This window comes from Squalius cephalus (assembly GCF_949319135.1).
Source record: "Squalius cephalus genome assembly, chromosome: 7".
Classification (NCBI taxonomy): Eukaryota; Metazoa; Chordata; class Actinopteri; order Cypriniformes; family Leuciscidae; genus Squalius; species Squalius cephalus.
Window position 1 is genome coordinate 28,065,638 of NC_137128.1, and position 19,189 is coordinate 28,084,826.

The window sequence follows — 19,189 nt, forward strand, 5'->3', positions numbered from 1 at the left end:
GTCTCTTGCATCTCTATGGCCGACGTCGACGTCCATCTCCATCAAATGAAAACGTAAGTTTGGTCCGTGGGGAGAGGCAACTGTTATGGAAGTGGCTGTCTCTTGAATATACTTCATTGTATTTTAACTCACCCTACTTGGAGTTACGTATTTGGCGATTCACTGCTTGTTAAATTAGTTAGGAATATAGAAACCGATTTGAAGAGCCTGACAGGATATTGAAAGAAGGACTCCATAGAAAGAGCTCGCACTTTATTTATTTTCTCTTGACCGCTTCATGTTTGTGGACAGAACGACGAAACATACGCAGTTATCTACTTGTGCACGTTGAAAATTGTGTTTCTGTAGGAAAGTTTATTATAGTTGCGGTAAATTAAGTTTTAAGACGCTCACACAGAGCTTGTGTTGTTTAATTCTTAATATAGCCTAGCCGACGCTTGGTCAAAACAGTCAATTATATCTGCATGTTAATGGATTGTAGTGTATGGCCCTTATTTGCTTTTGCAAAATGCAATGGGACTAAGTGAGGCCTTTCGACCGCCAGAATATCTTTGCTTCACTTTCAAGCCTGATGACCAGGTAAGACAATTAACTTTGTGTACGATATATTTCCTCTTGGTTTTAAAGTACGTTGAACGTGATACCCACGCGCGTGTATCAGTAAACAACTAAAAAGCGCTTTGGTGTCCACATGTAACAGTTTAATGACAGCAATGCAGTTGCACCTGATCACTATTCTCAGCGGTATTCTGGCGCTTATTGTTTTGCAGAAACCGAGTTCACTTTCGGTCAGCAACTCAGCATCAATTATGCGATCTCGGATTGCAACACTTGCACTTCCGAGTTGTTTATGCGTCCGCTTTCTTCTGCTTCCCTAGTAACTACCCACGCGCAATTAGTGTGTAAAGCAGTTTGCAAATTCACCCTGATTGCTAGGAAACGTTGCCATAGTTTCCTTAACGTTGGCTATGTGTTCTTGTTTATTAAATGATGGGCATGGTTTGTAATAATTCAACAAAATCGTTCAATTGTTAATAAACCGTTAATGTAATTTTATATATTGACCCTGCGAAGTGAATTATGTGTTTAGACCTGTAAAGTGTCTTAAGTATGCTCGTTAATAGGCCTATTTACGTCTAAGCACTTCTTAGCAACATCTTGAGCAGATTTTGAGGTGTTAAGATGATTCGTGAAAAACACCGCCTTACTGTTTTCAACAGTGGTTAGGTATGTCAAATGCATGCACACAACAATGTGTGGTATGAACTGAAAAATGTCTGTACAAGATGGTCAAGTCCTTCTCATTTCTTATTTCTAATCTTTGGAAGCTCAGACATGCTGTTGTTCACGCCATCAGCGAGGTCGCTCTGTCTAATCATGTCATTTAAAATACCTGGAACCTGTAGATTGTGAAGGCATTACAACCTCTTTTGGAATTTGTGTGTCTTTTTGGCTGCTAGAGATCATGAGTCCGATACTAGAGTAGTGCTAGATCAAATTGAGGTCTTGTTGTGCAATGTTTATTTAGCTTACTGTCAGTGTTGTTGTTTTGGCGGAACCCCTTTGTAGTAGCCTAGTGCATAATTTTTGACCCTGTGACATGCTTATTTCCAGGCTGAGAGGGTTATTTTTGGAAATAAGAGATTAGTATATAGGTCAAATCATGCAGTAAGTTGAACACTGAGTGTTTGCTTCCATTAAGGCTTTCCCAACTGACGGTCAAGTTTGAAATGAGCTCTGTGGAAAGTTGCCACTGGAATCATGATGAAAACAGCTGTTTTAGGGCTTGTCTTTAGTGGTCCAGTCCTTCTTACATACTCCAACTCTGAACACACTGTAGTTTTGGTTGCTTTCTACAGTTAATCACATAATTAAGTGAATGTTTATGGTAACAAAAACAGAGGGACAGCCCACCTTAATTATTATTGAATGTTAGCCATATGATTAGCTCCTTCATTTGAAAATCACAGGAGGAATCTACAGAAATGGACTGAGTTGATTTATCACAATGTAGTGAGTAGAGACAGCTGTTGAGCGACCTAGAGCCTGCGTAAATGTTTTGGTCCTTTTAAAGTGGCTTTTTACTGGGGTGTGGTACTCTACTGTGAGAGTGGGAAGCCAGTGTTTAGATCCTGGCAGAGTTTTGTGTTATTTATTTATTTATTTATTTCCCTATTTCATTCCCAAGCTTATAGCTGGAACGTTGCAGGGACAGTTTATTCCATATCCGTCATCTGTTATGTCTTTTTCTTTTCTTTTTTGTGCTGAATGAGGGGAAATGAGTGTGAATGGTTTGATTCTGTGCTCTTTTACAGAGAATTTAGTCTAGGTGATTCATTTTCATGCCAGTGACTGGACATTGTTTGTTTGGATAGTGTAAGGAATTTTAAAATGTAAGCCACTCAGCACTTTATCTGCACTGGGGATCTGTCTGCTGTGCACGCTTCAATTTGGAAGATGCAAAGTTATTACTTTAGATGTGTTTACTACCCGATGGTATTTTCCACGTGTATTACAATTATCTTAGATAATTGTGCAAAACAGTTCTTACTACTTAGCTGATAGGGATGTCCCTCAACGGTCGTTATGGGGGCTGGTTAAGCATTTTTTTTAACTGGTTGGTATCGGCTGTCCTAAGCCCGATCCTTTATTTTGCATTATTTTAGGTGTCGTCCAGTAGGTCCAGTAGGGGTATGCAATTTCAAGTTTGTTCGCAAACCGATTACTTACAAATATATGGTATCAATCGTAACATTAAACATTTGGGTCGGACTTGCGTTTGTTTTTGGTACATACTAGTTTGAGGTACTACTAATGTTAGCATCCTCTCAGCCTCCATGGCAAATATACTGCTGTTCTCCACTAATGTTAGCCTGGATGCCAGCCGAACTTAGCACTGCCCACAACATTTGAGGTCGGGAAGTTCGGTCTGGACTTGATCCGTTGTGGAGCAACTATGCTCGAACCAGAGCTGTTCGGACCAATCAGATGGTCAGGGTGGGCTTTATACGATGATGGACAGATGATCAACAGTAAAGTAATCATCCACGTCACCAAAGAGCTCTTGGGTTGAATTTATTTACAACAAAGATGACTGCCGCTGGAGAATTGAGATGTGTAGATTCCGCCATCGTGTCTGTTATAGAAGATATCTACAGCGCATTAATTTTAAAAGAGGAACAGAGAACCACAATCATTTGTTGATCACAAAGATGAATGAAGAACATGCGTCACCTACTCCGTTGCTCTGATTGGTTGTAGATCTATCCAATTGAGTGCAGAGGCATTTTCTTTCCTGGTTCGGTTGAAACACGTCCCATAATCACAGCCCAATGGAGCAGTACTGGAATCTGAGAATGACAACGTCAGGCTACACTATTGTAGCATCTAGTCAACAAATTACTTATTTTATAATGATATGAAAACATGTATTATAGAGTACTGTATACATACTGTTTCTTTGTCCCTTTTAAATCCACATCTGGTGTCCCACTATGTGCAGCGCAGCCTCGTGTGTCAAAACAAACTCCACGAGGCGTCAGTGATGGTTTTTATTTTGCCTCTAGAGGCTGCTCTCGTACAGTATAATTCAAAACACATCTGTTTAGCTATGCATTTACTGAATGAGCACTGTGCCACTGTTCGTCCGACTGTTTGTACTGTACTGTATTTTATTTTATTTTTCTAAACTGTTTTAATTTTTCTTATTTCTTTTTTATTATTTTAATTTCTTCTATGTAAAGCACTTTGAATTGCCATTGTGTATGAAATGTGCTATATAAATAAACTTGCCTTGCCTTGCCTATAATGACAGCCGACCCTTCTCAGCCGCTCCAGCAACGGACACAACCCGGAAAAACCTCATATTTTTTAATAAAAAATGTCCTAAATCGATCTTCCAGGGAAATTACTCATTTCTCTGTTACGTATTATCCAATCTTTTAGTCCTCTTAAAAATTTTAATTTTCTTACGATCTACTGCAAATTCACATTCAGATCTGCCTCCATTCAATCAACAACTGATGGAATGAACCAAGTTTCCATCCTACATTTTCAATAATCTGTTTTACTTCAATGTACATCACAACACAGAAGAAAATATCTTCTGTTTCATTTTGTATTTCAAATAGAAACAGAATATTTTTGTAATGCAGATCAAGATCAAACTTTTTCATAATCTACTCTTCAGTCTACTGCTCGTGTTGGGTTTCTGGTTTCCTTCACTACAGATTGCTTCTATTTGAGTAAACAAAACATATTCGGTTGTAAGAAGAATGGGTAATATAATGGGACATAGCCAACGTGCTGTTATTAACAATATTTTACTTATCTGTTTATTCCTCTGTAGGTCTGGAAAGGACCATCAAAAATGTGAACCGGTGATTGTTCATCTACCAGATACATTTTTGCACCAGCAGCAATGGAGCGGAGCAAACGGAACTCCATTGCTGGGTTTCCCACACGGCCAGATCGTCTGGAGGACCTGGATTGTGGAGGAGGAGGAGCAGAAACCGGTCTGGCACCGCTGGACAGGGTGTGTCCCTCTTCTTACCGGGCCCTCATCAGTGCCTTTTCTTGCCTGACCCGACTCGATGACTTCATCTGCGAGTGGATTGGCTCTGGGTTTTTTTCAGAGGTCTACAAGGTGAGATGGTTGTCTGATGACAATAAGTTATTTCGATTTCAGTTCTTAGTCACTTGCCCGTACCAAAGTCAACCTGCAGAGTTGAGTTCTGAATCAGAATCAGAATGAGCTTTATTGCGCAAAAACACTTCAGGAATGTTTTTTTTTTTTTTCTGAAGCTCTTGGTACATGCATGCATACATATGACACAAATAGGAAGAACATTACATTTAAATAAGACTAAGAAAGAAAGAAAATAATAATAATAAAATGGTATATATCTGAACAGAAGACTTATGTATAGATTTGTGCATTATGTACTGTATATACAGCTGTATGTATGTATTTACATAATATCTAATTATTTTCACACTCTCTCAAGTACTGAGGTATGAATTATATAAAAAAGGTAGTAAATGCTGTGTTATTTGTTTAAGCTGGAGATAGCATTGGGGAAAAAACTGTTTTTATGCCTGGATGTTCTAGTGCACAGAGATCTGCCTGAGGGGAGAAGCACAGGTTGTGGCCTGGGTGAGAGGGGTCTCTGATGATGTTACCTGTCCGTTTCTTCACTCTGAAGATGTACAAGTCCTGAAGGTTGGGCAGCTGCACACCAATTAACTTTTCAGCTGTCCTAACAGTCCGTTACAGTCTTCTTATGTCTGATTTGCCTGCTGAACCAGATAGTTATAGAAGTGCACAATACTGACTCAATAACAGCTGAGTAAAACTTTTTCTGTTGACAAAGAGAGCACAACTTTCTTTCTTCCTGTGAATATGCTGACATGCTTAATTATAGTCGTAAGTGAACATGAAATCGTTTTATTAGATGTTTTTTCAGGTGTTTGACAACTCCTAGTTTTTACACATTAGGAGGTGAAAGTTGTGTAGCCTTTCTCAAAGATAGACATAGATTCAGTGGAAAAGGCCCTAAAGGAGGAAAAGAAGGTTAATCTTGTGATTCAGCTGATGAGCTGTCATCCAGGTTGTAATGTCAGCTTTTGGTTTGTAAGATTGAATGTTGTTAGCTTAGTAATGATGATAGAATACTTACTATTGGACTACAATACTAAGTTAACTTGTGCAAATAATGAAGAGTATAGGGCTGATCAAGCGATGACAGTACTGATCCCTGCGGTGACGGTGAAGATGAAACATAGCGGTCGAACGTTGGGAATGATTCTGTTTTCTGACTAGCTTTCAGTTTGGTAAAACTGGCTGTTTTAAGTATATGTAAGTACTGTTGGGCTTAAAGTATTGCATAACATTTTTTTTTATTTTTTTTTTATAAAGTAACATTGCCTAAAGTAGCTTTGCCTCTTCTTAAAGGGATACTCCACCGTTTTTTCATATTAAACTATGTTATTCCCTTAACTAAGACGAGTTGATACATACCTCTCTCATCTCAGTGCGTGCACTTAATCGCTCTAGCGCGCGGTGACACTTTGAAAGCACTTAGCTTATGGGGTGAGATTTCGGTCACAATTCTGCGCGCGCAAGATCACATTTTGAGCGCGCAAAAGGGCATTTCGCACGCGCGTGAACTGAGTTTTGCGGAGAAATGTTCGTCTCGCAGATAAGAAAATATTGCGAGCGAACGAAAATCAATTTTGCATTTAAAATAAGTATTTGGATGTGCGCGGACGTTCTCTTTCGCGTGTGCAAAGTTTCACTTTCTTGCTCCTTTCATACCAGCCGTGAGCGCTCTCTAAGCGCAGACAGCTCGCTTGCTCAACACAACCCAGCGTTACAATATGCCATAATTCCAGCCAATCAGAGATAAGACTGCTAAATTCTGATTGGCTGGCTTGAAAACCAATCACAAGACTCCCTGCATCACCGACTGCGGAAGAGAACTAGTGCAGTTGAGTTTATTATTTATGAAAAATATTCAAAAACTTCACTGTAATTCAATGTATTGTTGGCAAATTCAGTTCACACATCACTGCTGTCCTGATGGTTATACTACAAGACTTATTTTGTATAAATATCGTTTTGCGTATTTTTTACGATTATTATTTATGAAAAATATTCAAAAACTTCACTGTAATTCACTGGCAAATTCAGTTCACACATCACTGCTGTCCTGAAGGTTATACAACAACACTTATTTTGATAAAATATATATTTTAAATTGTATATTGTACTCTAAATGTATAATTTTTATGATTTTATGAAAAATATTCAATAACTTTACTGTAATTCACTGTATTGTTGCCAAATTCAGTTCACACATCACTGATGTCCTGATGGTTATACTACAACACTTATTTTGAAAAAAAAAAAAAAAAAAAAGTTGTAAATACAATTGTAAATTTATGATTTTTTTTTAATGATTTTTATGAAAATATTCAATAACTTTGGACATCAGTGATGTGTGAACTTAATTTGGCAACAATACAGTGAATTACAGTTATGTTATTGAATATTGTTCATAAAAATCATAATTATACATTTACAATTGTATATACAAATTAAAATATATATTTTTCCCTAAAATAAGTGTTGTAGTATAACCATCAGGACAGCAGCGATGTGTGAACTGAATTTGGCAACAATACAGCGAATTACAGTGAAGTTATTGAATATGTTTCATAAAAATCATAAAAATTCTACATTTACAATTGTATATACAATTTAGAATATATATTTTGCCTATAAGTGTTGTAGTATAACCATCAGGACAGCAGTGATATGTGAACAGAATTTGGCAACAATACAGTAAATTAGAATATTTTTCATAAAAATCATAAAAAATCATAAATGTACAATTGTATATACAACTTAAAATATATTTTCCCCAAAATAAGTCTTGTAGTATAACTATCAGGACAGCAGTGATGTGTGAACTGAATTTGGCAACAATACAGTGAATTACAGTTATGTTATTGAATATTTTTCATAAAAATCATAATAATTATACATTTACAATTGTATATATAATTTAAAATATATATTTTTCCCAAAATAAGTGTTGTAGTATAACCATCAGGACATCAGTGATGTGTCAACTGAATTTGCCAACAATACAGCGAATTACATTGACGTTTTTTAAATATTTTTCATAAATAATAATCATAAAAAATACGCAAAACAATATTTATACAAAATAAGTCTTGTAGTATAACCATCAGGACAGCGGTGATGTGTGAACTGAAATTGCCAACAATACAGTGAATTACAGTGAAGTTTTTGAATATTTTTCATAAATAATAAACTCAACTGCACTAGTTCTCTTCCGCAGTCGGTGATGCAGGGAGTCTTGTGATTGGTTTTCAAGCAAGCCAATCAGAATTTAGCAGTCTTATCTCTGATTGGCTGGAATTATGGCATATTGTAACGCTGGGTTGTGTTGAGCAAGCGAGCTGTCTGCGCTTAGAGAGCGCTCACGGCTGGTATGAAAGGAGCAAGAAAGTGAAACTTTGCACACGCGAAAGAGAACGTCCGCGCACATCCAAATACTTATTTTAAATGCAAAATTGATTTTCGTTCGCTCGCAATATTTTCTTATCTGCGAGACGAACATTTCTCCGCAAAACTCAGTTCACGCGCGTGCGAAATGCCCTTTTGCGCGCTCAAAATGTGATCTTGCGCGCGCAGAATTGTGACCGAAATCTCACCCCATATTAGCTTACCCCAGTATATTCAATGGTATTGGTATCTAGCAGCAATGAATTTAGAAGTTACCAAACACATCAACGTTTTCCCTATTTAAAAACAGTTACACGAGTAGTTATACAACCAAGTATGGTGACACAAAATAAAACGTGGCGCTTTTCTAAGCGGGTTAAAAAGGATAACTATAATGTATGGCGGAATAGCACTTTTGGAAGTACTTCGACTCGGTGCAGTAAAAAGTCACGCCTGATCTTCTTCCCACTAGGAACCCACTAGGAAGAGGATCAGGCGTGACTTTTTACTAAGTGCTTTCAAAGTGTCACCGCGCGCTAGAGCGATTAAGTGCACGCACTGAGATGAGAGAGGTATGTATCAACTCGTCTTAGTTAAGGGAATAACATAGTTTAATATGAAAAAACGGTGGAGTATCCCTTTAAACCCCTCCTGATGGCTCACTGGTTACATATTGGCAAGTATCGTGACAGTGAACATTGTCAAGTCAGATAATTGCCATTGTTTTGTTTTTGTTGTTAACAAAAAGCATCTGGGTGTTGATTATAGTTTGTAATGTATAATTGTTTAGTTGTTAAGACCTACATTGAGTACTACCCTTGATGCTGAGCATCAGTGGTATGGTAAGCTCTGAGGGTTTATATTCACTGTGAATAATTCAATGAAGTTTTGAGGTCAGAAAAGCCCTGAGAGAAGAGTGCATCATCATGATGCCCATTACTAAGATCAATTCTTCTGTCATAGCAGTGAAAGCAGGGTTTTTCCTGGGTCTTCGGTGGTGGCGGATGAACACGGTCATTCCACACACAATACAAAGTACCCAATACATGCAAACTGTGAGCCCAGTACTGACAATAAATGCAAAATTAAAAAAGCAAAGAAACAGTTTGTAATATTAACTTATCCTATTTATTTATGAAATAGAAAATAATCAGTGTCAGGGTAGATTGCACATGAACCGATCATCTCTTCCGCTTAACTAGTTACAACACGAAATAAACATGAATAAACATCAGAAGGTATGTTGAAAGATACAGTACAATTTCCCGAAATCTGTCTCATGTCACACGCTCAATCAGTGTTTCAACCATGGAAAGGCGTCAATAAAACAGCTTGCAAACAACGTCACATTTACATCAGAAAAGCCATTAAATGTAAAAAAAAACCGCATAAGTCAGCTAGAAAAATTAACTTAGAAAGGGGCATTTTGTTAAATATATTCAATATATTGCATATTCATTGTATTTTACATGTTCTTCAATGTGTTTGAATAATGCGCTTTTTGATGGCCACCATTTAAAAGTTTATATAAAAAGTGAGTAGAAACATAATTGTCATTAAAAATGTATTATTATAAAAACATCCTTTTGTAATTTAAATGTAAGTAGCCTGCAGATCAATTAACTTTAACCTTTGATATTATAATGATGCACCTACTGGGTTTCCCTGTATAGTTTACAACATTAGTTGAGAGATATTTTTTTTCTTTGAGGAAATTAACCATGTACTTTAGGCCCCAAATTAATCAATAATGAATCGAAGTAAATCAAATTGCAAGCTTGTGAATCAAAGTCAATTCCAATTGTGAAATTTCAATGCCCTGCCCCAGTGTCAATAAATGTTGTTGTTGTTGTTTTTTACTTTATGCAAATGTTGTCTTTTCCATTTATTTTCTTGTGGGAGTGAACCTGAATGCTTCATTTGCATGTTAAAATCACAAAACATTTCTCCTGGGGGAGGATGCCCCCAGACAAGAACAGTATCGTTTGTAAACATGTCACCTTTTTCACCTCTACTGAGTTTGCAGGTCTGGACATTACTGGTCAGTGTTTTGTTGTATATATCCATTAAGAATATTACCTCCCTTCCCCACACAGGTGGCTGAGAATTAAAGCACAGTAAATGACTTTAGGATGGCAGGCAGGGGGTGTCTGCATGTGGCACAGACAGGGGTAATGCGCTGAGCCAACTACCAGCTGTGATGGGGGGGGGTCTGCAAGAAAGCTAATACAATAATAGCATGTTTCAGTTTATTTGAACATGAGTTTCAATGTGTATCCATATGATAAACTCAAACAAACATCCTAAAACCTCACAGCGCAATGGAGAATCCCTAAATAATCATATTGCTCAATTTGCTAATCCGTCTACTTTTGAGGAACCGAAAAATGTTCCTAGGACACTGGATTTGTTGCATGATGGGCAGCAAGCTGTGACTTGATATTAGCAGAACAGATTGAGAGTTTGGGTGCTATAGAGAAGGCATCTGGGTCCATGTCTGACAGGCGGCTCTCACTGTAGGTGGCCACACGAAACGGGCTCTTCCTAGGCTGCTGATCCCAGAAGTGCGATTGATTACAGACTGCAGTACAGTCAGCACCATGCATTTAAAGTAAAAGAACATGCTCATAAAATGTTGCTATGTGTACAACATTCACAGAAGTTAACACAGAATTCAGTGTTTTGGTTCCCTAGCACTTAATTTTGAGTAATCCTTCAGCTGTGTTTTGTCTTTCCTTCTCTGCATGCATTTTGAGGAAGTCAGCGTTTTACAGACATATAAAAAAATTGTTTGTTTTTTTTTGCACTAATGAGGATATCCTGTGGTTGATATTTGTCTTTTTATTGGTCAGTGCGATTTAAAGCACAAAAAGGAAACTAGGAAAACGGATATGCAGAAGCACATTTTAGAAATATTGAGAAACCCTCAACCATACATGACCAATAGTCATTCATGCAGTCAGTGTTTGTCTATTCCATTCTTCACCTCGTGCTAGAATATTGGCTGTGTAATAAAGATTTTTAACAATGATCTTCTATGGTAATGTATGTCACATCCCATCTAAGTGGTATTGTTGGTCTAATGGTGTGGTTATTACTTTATCCAATGCCCATAATCATAGTAGCCAGTGAGAAGCAATGGGCCAAGATGCACTGAACAAAATTCTTTGCATTCTTTATATTCCTTTAAGATGAACATTCAGAGCATATAAGAACTTACTTCATTTAATTTTGTCGGTATGGTAGTTCAAATTCAGAGTAAGACTAAAAGGACATTTCTCATTCGCTTTGTCTTTGTTTTAGGTGCGTCACAAAGCTTCGGACCAGGTAATGGCCCTAAAGATGAACAAGCTAAGCAGTAATCGTGCCAACATGCTGCGAGAAGTTCAGCTCATGAACAGACTCTCCCACCCCAACATACTCAGGTGCTTTCACACAACATACTTTGCTTTCATTCTAACACCATTGTCACAGTGGGTTTTACCCACACAGGCTACGGGTTCGAGTATCAGTACCGGCAGGCAGGAAATGTATTGTGGGGGGAGTGAATGAACAACGCTCTCTTCCACTCTCATTACCCACAACTGAGGTGCCCTTGAGCAAGGCACCCAACCCCCAATCGCTCCCTGGGCGCCGCAGCAAAAATGGCTGCCCACTCCGGGTGTGTGTGTGTGTGTGTTCTATACACTGCTGTGTGTGTGCACTTTGATGGGTGAAATGCAGAGCACAGATTTGTGAAAATGGGCCACCATACTTAGTAGGGCTGGGTAAAAAATCTATTTCTCGATTTTAATCGATTCTCATTTTTACGAACCGATATCTACGATTTATACGAACCGATTAGTCTACCCTGTTTTCAGTTGAAGAATCAATGGAACATTGTAGCATGCCTCTTATGACAATAAGCTTTGTGCTTTGTTAATTTTGATATGAAACAAAGTCTCAGATTTTCAATTCTGTCCATTTTATTACGAAAAATAAACCGTTTTGGCACTGTTTAATGTAGCGTGACAAATCGCTGTAGCGCCTCAGTTCAAGAGAAGCGGCAGCGTGGAGCGCACGTGAACTGATTATCTCCTCTGCTTATATCTTATACCAGTTACAATGCAAAATAAACATGAATGAACATTGTTAAAAGATACCGTACAACTTGCCAAAATCCATATCATGTCTCATGTAATCACTCGTGTTTCAACCGCAGAAAGACGTCAATGAAACAGTTTGTAAACAATGTCACACATTGTCAATTATGCATTTTTATATACTATAATCACTGGCTTCTAGCAATGGCCGTACGCGAATCTAGTTCGCCCGGAAGAGTGACCTCTGACCCAACGTATGATGCAGGATGTAGGAGTAGCGTCAGCTTAGGTGAGAGTAACGCCTCTCGCGGTTCAAACAAATAGGGCCGTGCAGCAAAGTCAAGCTCCTCTTCTCTTATATCGATATCTGACATTTCTCTTTAAAAATTCTCTAATTCGTGACCGGTGTTTTGTTTTGCTATATTCTCTGCGCTTTATGATGGATGGATGTGCTTTTTTGGGCTTCAAAATCCATGGTACCATTCACTCCCATTATAAAGCTTGGAAGAGCCAGGATATTTTGTGTTTGGCTAAAAGACGAAAGTCATTAACACCTAGGATGACTTGAGGGTGAGTAAATTATGGGATAATTTTCATTTTTGGGAAGCTAACCCTTTAAGACCACATAAGTATTGCAACATAACACTAGCTACATATTGTTCACTCTAGCTAGAACTATCGAGGCAGCAGAGATACAGGACGCATTCACTCAAGAGAGCGCAAGAAAGACAGAGCGCAGCTGAATGGGAAAGACCACTGCAACTATTTTAACTTGACACGGTTCATTAAAAACTTCCGTCAAGTCTGTCGCCACAAAAATTGTCTGATTGCTTATGATAACTATGGTAAAGGTAGCACAAAAAACAGGCTTTGAGGTGTTTTTCAGTCAGCGAGCCTTCGGCAATACCGCCTTTCAATCAAATAACACCAAAGCCTGAAATTTTTCCATAAAGAAAAATAAAAAGATGTTCTTAGGAAATATTTGAGAACTTAAAGGGGTCATATAATGGTACATGCACTTTTTACAAGTTGATTGCACTGAAATGTCTGTTGGCAGTGCCTGTACACAACCATCCTATCATGATAAAAATCCATCCAGTGGTTTTGTTTTAATCTCCTTATATGTTTGACCCTCTCTGAAATCAAGCCGTTGCCCCTCCCACGATTGTGATTGACAGCCGTGTTTCAACACAAGACCCGCCCTGAGCGAGCTGTGACAGCTGTCGTCATAGTAGTCTGCCATTGTTGATATGCTGGAGCAGAATGTCGTTCACTGGCGAATCACTGTTCCGAAATCTGACCCGCTGAAGACGCAGTGGCTGAGTTTTGTTTTTGAAGGAAATATTCCCAACGATCAATCTAAATGCCATTATGTTTGCGCTAGCAATCATTTCTCACCAGACTGCTTTTTAAAGAGTGTCAGTATAAAGCTGGGTTTGCTAAGAGGCTGCTACTGAAAAATGAATCTGTACCAACTATTCGTGTGCCTGCTGCAATTCCAGAAGAAGAAAGTATAACGTTTTATTAACCTGTATATTAATCTTTGCAAATCGCTTGTACTTTATGATGAATGTTGCTAATGTTTACACTCATTACTGCATCGTAGGGTACATTACGGCATGTTTTCTATGTAACGACGTTCTCAAAACAACTCATAATCCTATACTGTATAATAATGAACAACGCGTTATGGTTAATGTGTTATAAAAACTGTGTACACAGGTGTTATAGTTAACGTGGTAACACTAAGTTACACCTGGTTTACTTGTACTAAGTATAACGTTTTATTAACCTGTATATTAATCTTTGCAAATCGCTTGCACTTCATGATGAATGTGGCTAATATTTACACTAATTACGTGCAAAAAGACACGTAACAGTGTGCTACACAAACTATTAGGTATCTTTCAACTACTGCTAGAAACAGTCAACACAGAGATAACGTTACGCAATACGCATCATTGAGAAGCCTAACATTTACAAAAAAAAGTTTTTCAGCATCAATCTGTCAACGAACTAACCTATACATAAGTAAAGTTAAACACATAGCGTTTGTATCTCACTATTCTACCGTGCCAGTACATACAAAAATAGATCAAAATGACATTATGTTAACCAACCATTCAGAAACGTCCTGTCCGAGCCGTAATGGTCGAACTTCTTCGGGGCCGTCATCTTGTTCAGAGTCCGAATTAGGTTAAAATTGGTATGGTTGCAAAGACGTATCCCCAGAAACTCCCGTTGCCATTCTTGTTCCAAAATATAACCTCAACTGTTGTCAAGGCAACGGTCCACGTGCATTGTTTCAGAACGCCCCTCAGAACAGAGGGGCGGGGTGAGAAAAGCTCATTATCATTTAAAGACACATGCACTGAAACGGCGTGCTGAAAACAGCTGTTTTTGACCAGGTAAAATTAGTGTTTTCTTACAATACTAATGAGAATTTTTAATTAAAGTATATTACAAACTTTTAATTTAGACCCTAAAGAAACATATTAGCTTGTACAAAAATGGCATTATATGACCCCTTTAAGAATTTTTCAAGAATTGCGCTTCTTACGAACTTCTTAGAATTTATCTTAATTTAACAAGCTTGTAACTAAACAGGAAAATGGAAGTAACGTGTTTCAAAGAAAAACACGACTGCAGTATTCATATAAAGATATATGATGTAGCTTAATATATATTAGATTTCCTACTCTTTGAACAAGGTGTGTGCCTCATTTTATGCACTGCCAGTGGCTCAAAATAAATGTCGTCCTTTAAATAGTGAGACTGTGGGAGTGTTGCTTTCAATATGAATCTTTCTCTCCTTTGTAATGGAAACGCAGAGAGGACCTCTTCCTCCCCGTTCCTCAGAAATCCATTAAAAATAGATGGAGTGTAACGACATCCTGAGTTTAGATTTCATTGAGATCAAAAAGCCTCCTCTTGGTTCTCCGCATCAGCTCAGAGAAGAACTTGTGAGTTTTGTCTGCTGAGATAGCCCGCACCTGAGGATGAATGGGGAATTGGACCTGAGAATATAAGTAGTTCTTCAGATGTGGTGTTTATTTTTATTTTTTTACTACATAAAACATACATATTTTTTATGTATGTTTTTTTAATATTTGTTTTATTTACTCGTGTTTAATTATTTGTTACATTTATTTTTTTATTTCATTTATTATGTTATGTTTATATGACGAAATGCCACCTAGAGAATTTTTTGTGATGCTTGTCCAGTTTGTAAAGCAGAATGTGAGTTTGTAGGTGGATGAGAGAGAGAGAGGGTCTGTGTGTGGTTTACAATCACACCATTGTTACGTCTTAGTGAATGGGGGTGGAGGGACTGTAGCGCAGACAGGAGAAGGCTGAGGGGATCTTTGTTGAAGAAATCCTAACACAGACCCGCAATAAAAGCCAGGCCTGGGGTTTATGGGGCCATAACTTTGAAAACAGACAAATTTGTATCCTGTGTAATGACTCGTGTGAGGTGGCCATTCGGAGACATAGATGCGTTGTGTCATGGCTGAGAACACATTAGTGAAAAGCTACTGCATGTCTATATTATGTAGGTCCCACACTAGACATTTATCTGGTCTGTATTTTTCAAATTTGATCTCTGACTGTTCGCACTGCCATTTTTGCAATTGATGACTTTCTGAACATTTTGCTTCTGCTAATGGCCTTTTGTGACATTTTGTGACGCCTCGCATCAGACAACACAAGTGACTGAGATTTTACTTAGGTATAGTCTTTACGCATGCAGACACTACCATTCACAAGTTTGGAGTCTGCAAGATTTTTGTTCATGTTTTTGAAAGAAGTCTCTTATGGCGCGTTTCCACCGAGCGGTACGGTACGGTACGGTACGGGTCGGTACCCTTTTATTTGCGTTTCCACTGCCAAAAGTTGAGAATGGTACCAAAAAGGCCGAACCGTACCGTACCACTTTTTGGGTACCCTTCCGTTGGGGTACCTAGCACAGTGGTACGGTACTAAAAGGTGGAGCTAGACTCACTGCAGGACGTTGATTGGTTGACAGAGAATCGTCACTTGCGCGTGCTACGAGGGGAATGACAACATAAGAAGCGCCATTTTTTATATACAGTTTAATATAATACTACTGTTACTGTGTCACGAAATGTAATTTTAAGAGTTTTTCAGGCGAGAATGTAGTTGTTTAAAGCTCAAATCTGTGGTTTATTTATAAAGATGATTTGTTTTTCCCCGGTTGTGAGATCCATGCGATCAGCGGGCGCTCGGCGCTCATGTTTCCCGGCTGGGTGAGCCTTTCCTCGGCTAAGTTAGTTCTTCTGACGTTCGCCGATGACTCCGACGGTAGTGGTTAAACATGAGATATAATTCGTCTTGTGTAGACCTAACGGGCGATCTTTGGTCTCGTGAATATATAATTCGTTCCCTGTCAATCGTTTTGGCTGAGGGCTAAGTTTAGTTTCATAGGCTATTTGTATTTAACGTTAACTTTACTGTTGAAATGTTAGACTAGAGCGCAGCATTTGGACATTTGACTGAATTGTTTGCTTTATTTCTTATTGTATAGCTTCTTGTGCCTTTTACTTAAACTTTTATATTGGCTATTATTGATAAAACTGAAATTTTACTAAAAGAAATATGGTTTCTTGTCATTTTCTTATTACAAGATTATCACTGATGTTTATTGCAACATTTGTACAAATGCATATATTGCCTGTAATATGTGTAATTTTTTTTATTATTTAAACGAAAAGAGGTAACGTTAGGGTTGTGTTTTAAATTTCGTTTTGTTATAGAATAACGTATAACGTGCAGTGAATAATCAATATGCGTTGCGCATGAACCACATTTGTGTCCCTATAATGTTTAATTTATTTAAATGAAAACGAAAAGAGGCAGAGTAGTGTTTTATAACATATTTCGTTTTATTGTTGCTTAAAATGAACATACAGAGTAACAGAGATAAGTAGTAGCAGATCGCGAGCTGAGTGACGCTTTTAAGAACGCGCTGTACCATTTGCATGTAGGAGTCGCACATGGCAAGTACAAACTTTGCGTACTTAATAATGAGAAAAGCCAAATGTCGGCGCTTGTCTTCTTGTGACAAACATGTCGAGGAGCAAGAACAAGATCTGCTGTCATCCATTGTAGTTTACTATGTTCTTCTTCGCGCGAAAATGACGTCGATCGAAACACCACGCCTATCAAGTAAGGGTACTGTTGGCAGTGGAAACGCTAGCCAGATCATGGTTAACAGACCCGAACCGTACCGTACTGTACCGTACCGTACTGTACTGCTCAGTGGAAACGAGCCATTATACTCACCAAGGCTGCATTTGATTGATTAAAAATACAATTAAACGTAAATGTTGTGAATTGTAGCATTATAAATGTCTTGCTTTACTGTCACTTTTGATCAATTTGATGCATCCTTGCTGAATAAAAGTATTTATTACTTTTGAGGGAAAAAAAACATCCTGACCACAAACTTTCGAGCGGTAGCGTAAGTGGCAGAGATATAACTGTATTGACACATTCATACATATGTTGCCTTACTGTCACATTTTATAGCTAGTAGGGCTGGTCCGAATACCATTTTTTGAGCTTCGAAGCTTCAGTAGTAATGAACATCGAATATTCGAAGCTTCGGAGAGAGGGGGCTGAACATATTCTTCTCTCTAATAAAGGCGGGAATCTCTATGTGTCTGTCTGTCTGTCCGTTTGCATTTTGATTATTTTGAGAACCGTTCATCCAATCGACTTCACAAGGGAGTGCAGTGTCGCATTTGGTGCAATATAGATAGACACGCGAGACGCGACACATTCAGAATTAATAAACTTTTAATAAACTACAGAACAACGCGAGCGGGAAGTGGCGCGCATCACGTGGGCAGGACTTATATGCTCCGAGAACGGACACTGCACTAGTGATATAAAACGCACACACACACACACACAGGTCTGTTAACTTAAGCAATAGTTTTAATAAGGTAGTCTAATATTTTTCTTACTAACAAATTACTGACACAGTAAAGGGTAGATTTAAATAAAGAAAAACGAAATTTAAATAAAGAAAAACGAAATTTAAATAAAGAAAAACGAAATTTAAATAAAGAAAAAACGAAATTTAAATAAAGAAAAACGAAATTTAAATACAGAAAAACGAAATTTAATTAAAGAAAAACGCAATTAAGTTAAATTCAAAAACCAGATTAATTTAGATTGATAATAAAGGGTAAAAAGCTTAATACATTTTGTTTCTATTATTCTATTTTCCGCAATGTCAAAGCAACGCAGCTTAACCCAAAATACAAGCTCAGGCATGCACTTCTGTCCATACACACTCTGCTGTTCTGCGCTCTATAGCCAGAGAATACTCCCGTTGCAGGAACACTCTAGTAGGCCAAGAAGAAGCAAATATATTTATTAAGTATAATGAGGTTGGGTTCCTTCAACTGTCCATCCTATTAAAAATGTCTAGGCTATATAAGATAATTGTAAAAAAGAGTATTATTATATTTTGTCAGATTTTATAGTGTTGAACATATTGAAGCGTGAATGAGAACCGTTTCGAGGGGGATGCCAGGTGTGCAAAAAACAAACAAACGAATATTCGATTGTCAAATTTTCACATCGAATACCAACCCACAGAACAAACATTCGAATATTCGGGTCCAGCCCTAATATCTAGTGTTGATGTACAGTGCCATAAACCTGTCTGAGTGGTGTCATTTGTAAAAGCCATTTTTGACACAAGAAATGAACGCAAGTCTATTTAACAGTAGCCTCAGAGAAAGTCAGCATTGGCGTAGATGACAACAGCTTAGTCTAATGATATTGCTGAATTAGTGCTTATTCCATTGTGCATTGATTTAAAAAATAAATAAATAAATTATGGAGGGTTTTTTTGGCATCCTTGAAAAATCTCCTCAAACTTGTAACTTCTGCTGCTTTAGAGCATCTAACATCAACCTCTCTTTTTGTTTTTGTGCTGTTGTAGATTCATGGGGGTGTGTGTTCAGGAAGGTCAGCTTCATGCTCTCACAGAGGTAAGCTACATCAGCTCAGACTCAGAGCTTTCATTCACCACACA

The 19,189-nt window shown here is 37.9% G+C and overlaps 1 protein-coding gene across 4 annotated transcripts in view; it reads left to right on the top strand.

Annotated features, from left to right (window-relative positions):
* Positions 1-9: 9 nt before the first annotated feature.
* Positions 10-19,189, top strand: part of tesk2 (testis associated actin remodelling kinase 2) — a 34,930-nt gene continuing 15,750 nt past the window's right edge. The window contains exons 1-6 of one of the 4 annotated variants that reach the window (XM_079877038.1): positions 60-309; positions 482-579; positions 4,349-4,645; positions 5,111-5,221; positions 11,339-11,460; positions 19,097-19,145. In XM_079877038.1, the coding sequence (XP_079733164.1) occupies positions 4,421-4,645; positions 5,111-5,221; positions 11,339-11,460; positions 19,097-19,145 (507 nt within the window). In that variant the 5' untranslated portion in view covers positions 60-309; positions 482-579; positions 4,349-4,420. Of the gene's footprint in view, positions 580-4,348; positions 4,646-5,110; positions 5,222-11,338; positions 11,461-19,096; positions 19,146-19,189 lie in introns of all 4 variants that reach the window. The other 3 variants (XM_079877039.1, XM_079877041.1, XM_079877040.1) reach the window with 3 other exon arrangements.